Below are 14,628 nucleotides of genomic sequence, written 5' to 3' on the forward strand. Positions count from 1 at the left end.
TAACAACAGCAGCAAACTGGCGTTTCAGAAATTTCTCCAGATGTTCTCTCTGTGCTTTCACGTCCATCTCCATCAAGTCAGAATTGTCCACGGCCCCTATTTAACAGATACAATATCATTTTTCACCGGAGGGCTGCGCACACGCGGCACGCTGCTCTCTCTCCTCCCGCCTTGTTTTGCACACTGGTCGTTGTCCGTCCTGTTGGGTACGGTCTTTCATTGATTTGATTGTGTTCCTTGGTATTTACTGTGAATGCCCGCAAGAAATTGAATCTCAGGGTTGTACGTGCACTTTGAATTTGACCAGCAATGGTGGTGGAGCCTCTGCCTTGCAGCATCAGTTCTGACCTGCAATACTGTCTGTGTGGAGTTTGCATGTTCTCCGCTCCATCATTCGGTAAGGTGGCCGATCTTTCCCCTCACTCCCTACTTCCTGGTAGCTTTAATTGCCAGATGGGCATTGAAACATATAGTAAAATGTGTTGTTTGTGTCAACAACCACAGTCCGAGTATATGCTGGGGGCAGCCCTCAAGTATTGCCACCATAGCATGCCCACAACTTAGTAACCCCAACCCGTACATCTTTTGGAATGTGGGAGGAAACCAGAGCACCCGAAGGAAACCAGATAACCTTGAAGAGAACGTCCAGAGTTCTTACGGGCAGCAGGGGCCGAAGCCCGGGTCCTACAGCTGGCGATAAAGTAGCGAACGTTATGCTAACCGCTACGTGCTGCCCTGACCCCCACGTCTCCATGTTATCAGCTCTGTCAGCACCATCTCGTCAAGTAGAACTTATTGTTATGCTGTGAATGAACAGACTAGGATAAAGCCAGTCAGGCAGGGGGAGGGGTGTGAATCTGTGGAATTCATTGCAACATTTAGCTTGGAGGCAGAGTTATTGGGTATATTTAAAGTGGAACTTGATAGGCGCCGAAAGGTTACGGGGAGAAGGCAAGAGAATGGGGTTGAAAGGGATAATACATCAAAGGTGGTGATGAGTCAGCAAACAGGAGGGAGATTGAAAACTTGGCCGAGTGGTGTAATAACGACCTCTCATTCAATGTCCATAAGACCAAGGAACTGATTGTAGACATTAGGAGAGGGAAACCAGAGGTCCATGAGCCAGTAATCATCAGAGGATCAGAGATGGAGAGGGTCAGTAACTTCAAATTCCCGAGTGTTCCTATCTCAGAGAACTCGTCCTGGACCCATCATATAAATGTAATTGTGAAGAGAGCACAACAGCACCTCTATTTCCTCAGGAGTCTACGGAGATTCAGCCGGTCATCAAAAACCTTGGCAAACTTCTATCGATGTGTGGTGGAAAGGGTGCTGACTGGCTGCATGACAGCCTGGGATGGGAACACCGATGCCTTTGTGTGGAAAATCCTACCAAAGGCAGTGGATTTGGCCCAGTGCATCACAGGTAAAACCCTCCCAATCACTGAGCACATCTACATGAATGTTGCTGCAGAAAAGCAGCGTTCAATTGTGCGCATGCCCCGGCCCTGCATGCCGCCCTGTTACAGTTGCTCCGTAATTTCTTACTTTTAAACCTATGTTGTATTTTTTTTTCTCACGGTAACACGTTGAAGCTGCACCCTCTCTAACATGCTGGTGGAGAGTTTTATTTGGGTTTTTAGCGCTGGGAATAGTTACATTCGGACACGTCTCATTAGCAGGGCAGCAGGATGGTCACATTGTTTATTCCAGGGACCAGCTGATTGTGCTCATGCTGGCCGGTTTAGTGAACAGAGCAGCAGACACCCCAGCTGAAATCTGGAGGAAAACACACAGTGGATGCAGAGGGGGATCAAAAAGGCGAGGGAAGAGGACCGGGTCAAGACAACAGAGGCTTATGGAGAAGAAAAGTTATAAGCTGTGTCTCCCCTCTCTCATCATGGGCAATGTGAGATCGCTGGGTAATAAAATGGACGAATTGATGGCGCTTGTCAGGAGTCAGAGAACATTTCCGGAGAGCAGTGTTATGTGTTTTACTGAAACATGGCTGCACGAGGACATACCCAATCAAAGCGTTTCCATAGAGGGCTTCCAGACCGTTCGAGCTGACCGGAATTGCACTGAGAGCGGTAAGCGTAAAGGAGGGGGGCTGGCGGTTTTGGTAAATAACAGATGGTGTAATCCTGGTCATATTACGATCAAGTGTCTATAGCCCGGATATTGAACTTATTGCTGTTGGACTCCAGCCATATTATTTGCCAAGGGAAATCTCGCATGCAATTGTGGTTGTTGTGTACATCCCTCCCTCTGCCAACCCGACGTTGGCATGTAACATCATTTACACTGTCATAGCCAGACTACAAACCCAGCACCCGAGTGCCCTCATTACCATCTTAGGTGACTTCAATCAGGTTACCATGGCTAGAACACTGCCCAACTTCACGCAGTACGTGAGCTGTACAACCAGAGGGGAGAGGACTCTGGATTTGATGTACGCTGATGTTAAGGATGCATACAGCTCCTCTCTCCTCTCCCCACTGGGAAGGTCATATCACAACCTGGTGCATCTAAAACCCTGCTAAGTGCCTCTGGTGAAGAGTAAACCTGCAACCTCGAGGACAGTAAGGAAATGGTCAGAGGAGGCTTACGAGGAGCTCCAGGGTTGTTTTGAGGTGACAGACTGGCAGGCATTCTGTGAGCCACATGGAGAGGATATTGATGGGCTCACAGAATGCATCACTGATTACATCAGCTTCTGTGTGGACTGCAATGTTCCGACAAGAACTGTCCTTTGTTATTCAAATAACAAGCCATGGGTGGCAAAGGACATTAAGGACATCCTGAACGCTAAAAAGAGGGCGTTTAAAGATGGAAATAGGGAGGAGCTGAGGGCGATACAGAGGGACCTGAAAGCCAGGATCAGGGAGGCTAAAGACAGGTACAGGAGGAAGCTTGAGTGGAAACTCCAGCAGACCAACATGAGAGAGGTCTGGAGGGGGATGAGGACCATCACTGGGTTCCGGCAAACTAGCAACAGAGGAGCTGAAGGCAGTGTGGACAGGGCCAATGAACTTAACCTGTTCTTTAACAGATTTGACATTGTGACCTCTGCCCATCCCCCACATGAGCCATCTGTTGTTGGCCCCCAACCAACACATATTCCACTCTCCCCTCCTACCCCTCCTCACAGTCTCCCACCCTGCTCTCATGACTACACCCCTTCCCCACATGAAATCACCATGGTGGGCTTCACGGCTGAACAGGTGAGAAGACAGCTGAAATGTCTCAACCCAAGCAAGGCTGCAGGACCGGATGGTGTCAGTACCAGGGTGCTCAAAGCCTGTGCCCCTCAGCTATGTGGAGTACTTCGCCATGTATTCAACCTGAGCTTGAGGCTCCGGAGGGTTCCTGTGCTGTGGAAGACGCCCTGCCTCGTCCCTGTGCCGAAGACGCTGCGCCCCAGTGGCCTCAATGATTGCAGACCGGTGGCATTGACCTCCCACATCATGAAGACACTGGAGAGACTTGTTCTGGAGCTGCTCCGGCCTATGGTCAGGCCACACTTAGATCCCCTCCAGTTCACCTACCAGCCCCGACTAGGAGTTGAGGATGCCATCGTCTACCTGCTGAACCGTGTCTACGCCCACCTGGACAAGCCAGCGAGCACTGTGAGGGTCATGTTTTCTGGCTTCTCCAGTGCGTTCAACACCATCCGCCCTGCTCTGCTGGGGGAGAAGCTGACAGCGATGCAGGTGGATACTTCCCTGGTGTCATGGATTCTTGATTACCTGACTGGCAGACCACAGTACGTGTGCTTGCAACACTGTGTGCCTGACAGTGATCAGCAGCACTGGAGCTCCACAGGGGACTGTCTTGTCTCCCTTTCCCTTCACCATTTACACCTCGGACTTCAACTGCTGCACAGAGTCTTGTCATCTTCAGAAGTTTTCGGATGACTTTGTCATAGTTGGATGCATCAGCAAGGAAGATGAGGTTGAGTACAGGGCTACAGTAGGGAACTCTGTCACATAGTGTGAGCAGAATTATCTGCAGCTTAATTTGGAAAAGACTAAGGAGCTGGTGGTAGATCTGAGGAGAGCTAAGGTACCGGTGACCCCTGTTTCCATCCAGGGGGTCAGTGTGGACATGGTGGAGGATTACAAATACCTGGGGATACGAATTGACAATAAACTGGACTGGTCAAAGAACACTGAGGCTGTCTACAAGAAGGGTCAGAGCCATCTCTATTTCCTGAGGAGACTGAGGTCCTTTAACATCTGCCGGACAATGCTGCGGATGTTCTACGAGTCTGTGGTGGCCAGTGCTATCATGTTTGCTGTCGTGTGCTGGGGCAGCAGGCTGAGGGTAGTAGACACCAACAGAATCAACAAACTTATTCGTAAGGCCAGTGATGTTGTGGGGATGGAACTGGACTCTCTGACGGTGGTGTTTGAAAAGAGGATGCTGTCCAAGTTGCATGCCATCTTGGTCAATGTCTCCCATCCACTACATAATGTACTGGGTGGGCACAGGAGTACATTCAGCCAGAGACTCATTCCTCCGAGACGCAGCACAGAGCGTCATAGGAAGTCATTCCTGCCTGTGGCCATCAAACTTTACAACTCCTCCCTTGGAGGGTCAGACACCCTGAGCCGATAGGCTGGTCCTGGACTTACTTCATAATTTACTGGCATAATTTACATGTAACTATTTAACTATTTATGGTTCTATTACTATTTATTATTTATGGTGCAACTGTAACGAAAATCAATTTGCCCCGGGATCAATAAAGTATGACTATGACAAAGATCCTCACCACCCAGGCCATGCTGTCTTCTCACTGCTGTCATCAGGAAGGTGGTACAGGAGCCTCAGGACCCACACCATTGGGTTCAAGAACAGTTACTACCCCTCAACCATCAGGCTCTTGAACAGAAGGGGATAACTACACTCATTTAAAGACTGTTATATTGTTATTTCATGCATATTATTTATTGCTATTTATTTATATCTGCATTTGCACAGTTTGTTCACAGTTTACAGATCCTGCTTACAGCAAATCTATAGAACAGTAACTAAGTATGCCCGCAGAAAAAGAATCTCAGGGTTGTATGTGGTGACATGTATGAACTCTGATAATAAATTTCACTTTGAACTTTGAAATCAGCCATGACAGAATGGTGAAGCAGAGTCGAAGGGCCAGAAGGCCCTGCTCCTATCAAAGTACATTTGCCCCCACATACTACCTTTCCTTGCAGGCATTCACAGTATATAGAAATACAGCAGAACCAATGAAAAGCTGCACACAGAGACTGACAAACAACCAATCTGCAAAAGACATCAAACCGTGCAAATAAAGAATAAAGCTGAGAACACAGGTTGTAAAGAGTGTGCAGGTTGTGGAATCAGTTCAGAGTTGAGGTGAGTGAAGTTATCAGCAGCCTGATGGTTGGAGGCCAATAACTGTCCCTGAACCCGGTGTGGGGTCTGTCAACTCATGGGTTTTAAACCATGGATGCTCCAGTTTCCACCCACATCCCAAAGACATGCATTGGCCGGTGTAAATTGCCCCTGCTGTGCAGAACACAGAACAACACAGGATGGAAGGAAAGATTAAAAGTTTGAGAGAGCCATGGTTTTCAAGGGATATTGGAAACTTGGTTCGGAAAAAGAGAGGGATCTTCAATAAATATAGGCAGCTTGGAGTTAATGATAGGCAGCTTGGAGGTGCTCGAGGAATATAAAGAATGTAAAAAGAATCTTAAGAAAGAAATTAGAAAAGCTAAAAGAAGATATGAGGCTGCTTTAGCAAGTAAGGTGAAAATAAATCCAAAGGGTTTCTACAGTTATATTAATAGCAAAAGGATAGTGAGGGATAAAATTGGTCCCTTAGAGAATCAGAGTGGATGGCTATGTGCGAAGCCAAAAGAGATGGAGGAGATTTTGAACAATTTCTTTTCTTCGGTATTCACTAACAAGAAGGATATTGAATTGTGTAAAGTAAAGGAAACAAGAAGGGTAGTTATGAAAAGTATGACGATTAAAGAAGAGGAAGTACAGGCGCTTTTAAGGAATGTAAAAGTGGGTAAGTCTCCGGGTCTGGACAAGATATTCCCTAGGACCTTGAGGGAAGTTAGTGTGGAAATAGCAGGGGCTCTGACAGAAATATTTCAAATGTCATTTGAAACGGGGATGGTGCCGGAGGATTGGTGTATTGCTCATGTTGTTCCATTGTTTAAAAAAGGGTTCTAAGAGTAAACCTAGCAATTATCGGCCTGTGAGTTTGACGTCAGTGCTGGGTAAATTGATGGAAAGTATTCTTAGAGATGGTATATATAATTATCTGGATAGACAGGGTCTGATTAGGAACAGTCAACATGGATTTGTGCGTGGAAGGTCATGTTTGACAAATCTTATTGAATTTTTTTGAAGAGATTACTAGGAAAGTTGACGAGGGTAAAGTGGTGGATGTTGTCTATATGGACTTCAGTAAGGGTCTTGACAAGGTTTCACACGGAAGGTTAGTTAGGAAGGTTCAATCGTTAGGCATTAATATCGAAGTAGTAAAATGGATTCAGCAGTGACTAGATGAGAGATGCCAGAGAGTAGTGGTGGATAACTGTGTGTCAGGTTGGAGGACGGTGTGTAGCGGTGTGCCTCAGGGATCTGTACTGGGTCCAATGTTGTTTGTCATATACATTAATGATCTGGATGATGGGGTGGTAAATTGGATTAGTAAGTATGCAGATGATACTAAGATAGGTGGAGTTGTGGATAATAAAGTAGGTTTTCAAAGCTTGCAGAGAGATTTAGGCCAGTTAGAAGAATGGGCTGAAAGATGGCAGACGGAGTTTAATGCTGATAAATGTGAGGTGCTACATTTTGGTAGGACTAATCAAAATAGGACATACATGGTAAATGGTAGGGCATTGAAGAATGCTGTAGAATAGAGGGATCTAGGAATAATGGTGCATAGTTCCCTGAAGGTGGAATCTCATGTGGATAGGGTGGTGAAGAAAGCTTCTGGTATGCTGGCCTTTATTAATCAGAGCATTGAGTATAGGAGTTGGGATGTAATGTTGAAATTGTATAAGGCATTGGTAAGGCCAAATTTGGAGTATTGTGTACAGTTCTGGTCACCGAATTATAGGAAAGATGTCAATAAAATTGAAAGAGTACAGAGGAGGTTTACTAAAATGTTGCCTGGGTTTCATCACCTAAGTTACAGAGAAAGATTGAACAAGTTAGGTCTTTATTCTTTGGAGCATAGAAGGTTGAGGGGGAACTTGATAGAGGTGTTTAAAATTATGAGGGGGATTGATAGAGTTGACGTGGATAGGCTTTTTCCATTGAGAGTGGGGGAGATTCAAACAAGAGGACATGAGTTGAGAGTTAAAGGGCAAAAGTTTAGGGGTAACATGAGGGGGAACTTCTTTACTCAGAGACTGGTAGCTGTGTGGAACGAGCTTCCAGCAGAAGTGGTTGAGGCAGGTTCGATGTTGTCGTTTAAAGTTAAATTGGACAGATATATGGACAGGAAAGGAATGGAGGGTTAGGAGCTGAGTGCAGGTCGGTGGGACTAGGTGAGAGTAAGAGTTTGGCATGGTCTAGAAGGGCCGATATGGCCTGTTTCCGTGCTGTAATTGTTATATGGTTATATGTTATTATGGTTATATGGAACAGACACTTCAGCGCGTGCTGTGTGAAACTAATTACATTCCGAACTAAACCAATCTCCTCACAATGTCCATATCCCTCTATTCTCTGCACATTCACAGACCTGCATGAGTTAAGAACCTCTTAAACGCCTCTGTTGCACTTGTCTCCACCACCACCCCAGGGACCCACCACTCCATTAAAAAAAACCTTACCCCACAGTCATAGCACACTACAGAATCAGGCTCTTCCACCCATTCTTCTAAACTCTAGTGGTTCCGATCTGTTAATCCCATTGAACAGCACCCAGACCATTCCCCCCACCCCAGTAAATGCTGATCAAACCCCTCCCACCCCAGTAAATGCTGACCGTTCCCCCAGCCCAGAAAATACTGACCGTTCCCCTCCACCCCAGTAAATGCTGACCTCACTCCCCCCACCCCAGTAAATGCTGACCGTTCCCCCCCACCCCAGTAATTGCTGACCGCACTCCCCCCACCCCAGTAAATGCTGACCGTTCCCCCCAGCCCAGTAAATGCTGACCGTTCCCCCCCACCCCAGTAATTGCTGACCGCACTCCCCCCACCCCAGTAAATGCTGACCGTTCCCCCCAGCCCAGTAAATGCTGACCGCACTCCCCCCACCCCAGTAAATGCTGACCGTTCCCCCCCACCCCAGTAATTGCTGACCGCACTCCCCCCACCCCAGTAAATGCTGACCGTTCCCCCCAGCCCAGTAAATGCTGACCGCACTCCCCCCACCCCAGTAAATGCTGACCGTTCCCCCCAGCCCAGTAAATGCTGACCGCACTCCCCCCACCCCAGTAATTGCTGACCGCACTCCCCCCACCCCAGTAAATGCTGACCGTTGCCCTCCACCCCAGTAAATGCTGACCGCACTCCCCCCACCCCAGTAAATGCTGACTAAAGCCAAATCCACCACTTTCTCTGGCATTTCGTTCCACACACTCACCTCCCTCTGAGAGAAGACGTTCCCCTTCATGTTCTTTATACTTTTCACCTTTCACCCTTAACCCATGACCTCTAGTTCTAGTCTCAGCCAACCTCAGCGGAAAAAGCCTGCTTGCATTTACCCTGTCTATACATCTGCTTTGAACCTACCCCACCACCTCGAATGCATGTCGCCTAGATTTGAGCTGGGAAAGAGATACTGGTGCCTAATCTATCTCAGCCTTAATCTTGTAAAGCTCTATCAGGTCACTCTGATCTGCACTGTTCTGGAGAAAACAACCTACTTTGTCCAGACCTCTCCTGACAGCACAAGTGATTCAGATTCAACTTGGTCACGAGTCCATCGAAATGCACCATTTGTGTTGTCAACCAGCACAGTCAAGGGTGTACTGTAGGTGAGAGACAGAATCTCAGGGCAGTGAGATTGGTGTAAATGACTTGGCACTCCCAGGGAGCTCACCACCACCTTCGGGGTATTAAAGATAAGTAATAAGACAAAGGAGCAGAACAGGCCATTCGGCCCATCGAGTCTGCTCCCTATTCAATCATGGCTGATTTATTATGCCTCTCAACCCCATTCTCCCGCCTTCTCCCATAACTTTTGTCACCCTTACTAATCAAAAACCTATCAAGCTCGGACTTTAAATATACCCAATGACTTGGTTTACCAGCCGTCTGAGGCAATGAATTCCATAGATTCACCATCTGGCTAAAGAAATCCCTCATGTCAGTTCCAAAGGGGCGTCCTTGAATTCTGGTCCTAGACTCACCCACTATAAGAAACAACCTCTCCACATCCACTCTATCTTAGCCTTTCAATATTTGACAGGTTCCACCCATTCTTCTAAACTCAAGTGAGTACCGACCCAGAGCCATCAAACGCTCCTCGTACCTTCACAAACAAGACTAAATCTGCAAATGCTGGAAATCCGAGCAACACACGCAAAATGCTGGAGGAACTGTGGAAAAAAAATACAGTTGATGTTTCGGACCAAGATGTCGACTGTACTTCCCCCACCATAGACGCTGCCTGGCCTGCTGACTTCCTCCAGCATTTGGTGAGTGCGCCTCATACCTTAACCCTTTCATTCCTAGAATCATTCATAATAAATGCTGGAAGTGCCTACGACACTGGCGTCTCCACCGCAGTGAGTATTACACCCTGCTGTAATGATTGATATAGCATGTATCTGGTAATCCAAGGAAAACAGTGGGATTTTAAAAATCAGTCTCTGGGTGTCTGGGGTGTCCAGGGAGGGTTAGCTCCTCTGGTGAAGAGGTTTGTCATGTCCATTCTGGGGCAGCTTCCTCATCTTTGGTCCTCACTGGACACTTGGTTCTCAGCTGTGGCTCCAAGTAGCCGTTTGCATGAGACAGCGGTGACACCCCGGGACACCACTTTGACAGGCCGGCTAAACCAGGTGAGGGTAGCCGGTGGCCTCAGACCCCGGCGAGATGGAGACATGTCTGTGAAGTCAGCTCTGGCGGGCTGGGAGGATGAGAGCTACAGTAAGCCCCAACGGCCAGGAAGACAGAACTACAACGCTCCAAGGAGAGCGAAGGGCATGACAAGGCACAGAAGACGTCGTGGTCATCCACTGCAACCAGGGAAGACCCCAGTTTGTGACGAACACTCGTACCACTGGACCCGGACTTCTGAGGTCGAGAGAGTGAAACTGACCCAGTGTAACGGCTTTTCCACTTTAGCAACTCTCCCGCACAGGTTCCCTGTCATCGCGGACACGACGCACAACCACTCCAGGTAACAGAGCGTGCGCAGTGCTGTTGGCAAGAAACAGCTAAGGAGAAACGCGCAAGAGATTACTGGTCTGGACTGGTCCACACCGTGCCTGGTGGGGTCCTTTCCCTGCCACACCTCATCTCTCGTTCTCCTGGTTTGTTCGGGAGTCGGGGTGGGAAGAACAGTCTCACTACCAACTCCGCTCGGGGAGGGTAAGGACAGGAAGTAACAGCCCCGTTCACAGAACAATGAAAAGGGAGGAGAGGGCCACATTAACCAGATGCTGCTGATTTAGCCCAAGCACCCAGGGATTATTTGGAATTAATACAAAGTCTCCAGGAAGACGCCAACTCCTAGCTTTCTGTAGAAAACAAAGGTCGCAATTCCCAATGTAGGAAATTGCAGTGGGAAGCAATCTTTTAGCACGTTGAAGATGCAGTGTTTAATTCAAGATTGCTCAAGATTGTTTAATGTCATTTCAAAGCTGTAAAGGAGAACGAAATAACTGTTACTCCGGAACTGATTCAACACAGACACAATAAATATAAATACACAAGATTGCTTGTGTGAACATAAAGTGACACTCAGTATAGGAGCGACAGGGTTGAAAAATGCCAGAAAAGTCACTGAAATCATGCACTGCAGCTCAATCAAGAACACGGCTATTAGTTGTCATTACATCCTCATAAAACAAATATATGTTATCGGCAACTATTTATTGTTTAGTAAAGAGGTAGACTAACGAGCTGGTGGGAATGCAAGCTGGCTAAGTCAGAGAAAAGATGAAAGATGAGCTTTGTTTGCCAAACGTGGATTGAAATATTGAAACACTCAGTGACATGGTTTGTTTGCGTCAGTGACCAACATTGTCTGAGGGTGAGCTGGGGGCAGCCTGCAAGTATTGCCAGGCTTCCGGCACCGACATAGCACGCCGACATCTCTCAAACCCTGACCCGTGTGTCTTCGGGAGGAAACTGGAGCATCCGGAAGAAACCCGCGCAGTCACAGTGTGAACACACAAGCTCCTCACGGACATTGCTTGATCGCTGATCTCCGGTGCTACAAAGTGTTACCCTACGGTGCTGCAGGGCAGGTAGTTGGGGAACTGCGAAAGAGACGGGGTGGTTCAGAGGGCACATTGGCACTGCGGTTAGCAAAACCGTCTCCTGTGCCAGCAATCAATGATCCAGGTTTAGTTCCCGCCGCCTACACAGACCGGAGAAAACCTGCAGATGCTGGAAATCCAAGCAACACCCACAAAATACTGGAGGCCAGGCAGCATCTATGGGAAAGAGTAAATACAGTAGTCGGTGTTTCGGGCCGAAATTCTTCATCAGGATCCTTCATTCACAGATGCTGCCTGGCTGGCTGAGTTTGTGGCTGTTGCTGTAACAAGTTTGAACGGTTTCTCTGTGTCTGACTGGGTTTCCTCCCAAAGACGGACCGGTTGGAAGTTGCGGGCAGGCGATGTCGGTGCTGGAACGGTGAAGACACTTGCGGCCTGCGCCCAGCACAACTTCGGTCTGCGTCGGTCGTTGACGCAAACGATGCATCTCACCGTGAGTTCCGATGTACATCAAACCAATCTGTCTTCAGAGAGTTGTAGGGTGGGGGGGGGTAGTGGGATGTGTTATGGATTTGGACACCAGCGGTAGGAGCACCCAGGACCATAACGGTGGGGGTGGGTGGGGGGCTAGCGGCTCGGGGTCACCACGGGACTGTAACGGTGGTGGTGGGGGGGGGGCGAAGGAAGTTCAGGGATCGCCCCAGGACTGTAACGGTGGAGGGGGGGGGGGGAAGGAAGTTCAGGGGTCACCCCAGGACTGTAACGGTGGGAGGGGGGAGAGGAAGGAAGTTCAGGGGTCACCCCAGGACTGTAACGGTGGTGGTGGGGGGGGGCGAAGGAAGTTCAGGGATCGCCCCAGGACTGTAACAGTGGGAGGGGGGAGAGGAAGGAAGTTCAGGGGTCACCCCAGGACTGTAACGGTGGGAGGGGGGAGAGGAAGGAAGTTCAGGGGTCACCCCAGGACTGTAACGGTGGGAGGGGGGAGAGGAAGGAAGTTCAGGGATCGCCCCAGGACTGTAACGGTGGGAGGGGGGAGAGGAAGGAAGTTCAGGGATCGCCCCAGGACTGTAACGGTGGGAGGGGGGAGAGGAAGGAAGTTCAGGGGTCACCCCAGGACTGTAACGGTGGAGGGGGGGGGGAAGGAAGTTCAGGGGTCGCCCCAGGACCGTGTAGCCGATGTTCACGGGTCGGATCGCCGATGTTCCTCCCTACCCCAGCCTCTCTTTGCTCTCCTCTGGAGTCAGCTCGTCGAAGGTCTTTGCCCCTTCTTTCCCCAGGAAGGCCTCGTGATCGAACTGGAATCCTTTGGTATCCTGGTGTTCCCGTTCGTCCAGATCCTTGGAGTGGTGCACCCGGTCCTTCTTCTCCGACGTGGGCTTGCTCAGTGCCACGACGGCACACATCGCCAGCAGACACAGGGACCTCATTATCACTGCGGGAAACAAGATAGCCCAGGCTGAAAACCTCACCGGATCACAAAGAATGGCCATTTGGTCACAGTCCTCTGCCTAGTTCACTACATTTTCTACAGATACATTTTTGCCAATATCAACAACTTTATTGATAACGCACCCGTGAGGCTTCCACTCAAAATCAAAGTAAATTTATGATAAAAGTGAGATTACGTCACTATATACTACCCCGAGATTCACTACAGCCACTTAAAAAAAACCATTAAAAGCTCTGGACATTTCAGGCAACAACTTCCAATGCATAATAAAATATACTTCTCTTTCCTATACTTGGCTCTTTTAACGAATAAATCAAAGCTTGTATTGCAAATTGTATTGCAGTAGGGACGATTAAATGTCTCATTTTGTCGCTATTTGTCCAGATTTCTCTCCCCTCCCCGATTAAAGATTTAAATGTCACTAGGTCAATATGTCAAATCCATACCAGGTATATCAAGGAATTAACAATCTCCTTGTCCACACGGCAGAAAACCTGCCACCAAAGCTCTTTCTTTCTTGTAACTGGTAGTAATTTTGCTTTGTATTGCTAACGCAAAAACAACACGGAATATATAATTCAATAAGAAATCTGGATTCCAAAATTTAAGATTGCCCTTCCCACAAGAATAATCAATAGACGCCTCCTCTCTCCTCTCGTCCACAGAGATGTAAGTCTAAAAACAGATAACATTAATTTGCAATTAATGCTACATTAATGTTGCTAAATATAGCAAATAGGTTGACCATTTAAAAAGTCATTATGACCCACTCGGATTTGAAAACTTGGCCATGAAGATTAATAAGGGAAAATTGTTGCCAGTTTAAATTAAGATAACTGTTCATGAGAACCGATTAACCAACTCTGAGGTCATTGGCTTTATAATAAAATCTGTTATCTTAAATCTACATCTACTCAGAGCAAACGCTCGGGGTATGTAAAAACGAAGCCTTTGCAAACTTGGGAGGGTTTTGCAAATTCTCAGTTCGATTTTAACACCACAAATCAGTTAATTCGTTACAACACAACTCTTCGAAAAGTTTTGAAAAGAATTCTGCGTTCTCCCAGAACTCTAATTTGAATTTTAACCAAAACTAACACTATCAATATACATCCTACAAGTTCACTGAATTGTGCACGAACTTTATAAGTTACAACAAAAATCAAAACCCGATATCTCTCAGAAAATGAATGAATTTCACATAATCAATAGAAAAGCATAATCCCAATTATACTAATAAATAAAAATGATACTGCAAACTTCAGAACTTTCTACAAAATTCTGGAGGAAAATAAACCCAAAACCTTCGTAATACGTTAAAAGCTCTCGTTGTCTAATCGAAAGAAACAATCTTACCAGTTTTATCAATAATTGTGATAAGATGTTGGAATTATCACACACCGCTCCTGAATAAACTTGTACAGCAAATAGAACAGAGCTTGCAAAAACAATCCAATTAAAGGTTACGTTACTTTAAGTATTTGGGCTCCCAAATATGTCACGGTCTCTACGATTGGTCGATATCTTTAGAATTCACTAAGTGGTTTCCGATTGGCTAGGAATCGCCACGTTGACATGGAAATGAGTTACTACGCTAGCACATTAATCGCGTTGCCTTCTGGCACTTGTAGTTCTTTAAATGAAATGGCGTTTGCAAATAAAAGAAAGATTACGTTTATAAACCACCGTTAACGAACCTAATCAAAAAATATAGATTAAAGGTAGTTAAGCGCAATAAAATGAGCAAATGAAATAAAATCCATTCTCAATCGACATTTCATCT

At 47.1% G+C, this 14,628-nt stretch overlaps 1 protein-coding gene across 1 annotated transcript in view; it reads right to left on the reverse strand.

The window, feature by feature from the left end:
* rcn3 (reticulocalbin 3, EF-hand calcium binding domain) overlaps positions 1-14,285 on the reverse strand; it is a 37,704-nt gene extending 23,419 nt beyond the window's left edge. The window contains exons 1-2 of the mRNA XM_072272062.1: positions 14,202-14,285; positions 12,608-12,827 (exon numbers count right to left, since the gene is read on the reverse strand). Of these exons, the coding sequence (XP_072128163.1) occupies positions 12,608-12,822 (215 nt within the window). The 5' untranslated portion in view covers positions 12,823-12,827; positions 14,202-14,285. The remainder of the gene's footprint in view (positions 1-12,607; positions 12,828-14,201) is intronic.
* Positions 14,286-14,628: the final 343 nt, after the last annotated feature.

Source organism: Mobula birostris, chromosome 11 (assembly GCF_030028105.1).
Source record: "Mobula birostris isolate sMobBir1 chromosome 11, sMobBir1.hap1, whole genome shotgun sequence".
Classification (NCBI taxonomy): Eukaryota; Metazoa; Chordata; class Chondrichthyes; order Myliobatiformes; family Myliobatidae; genus Mobula; species Mobula birostris.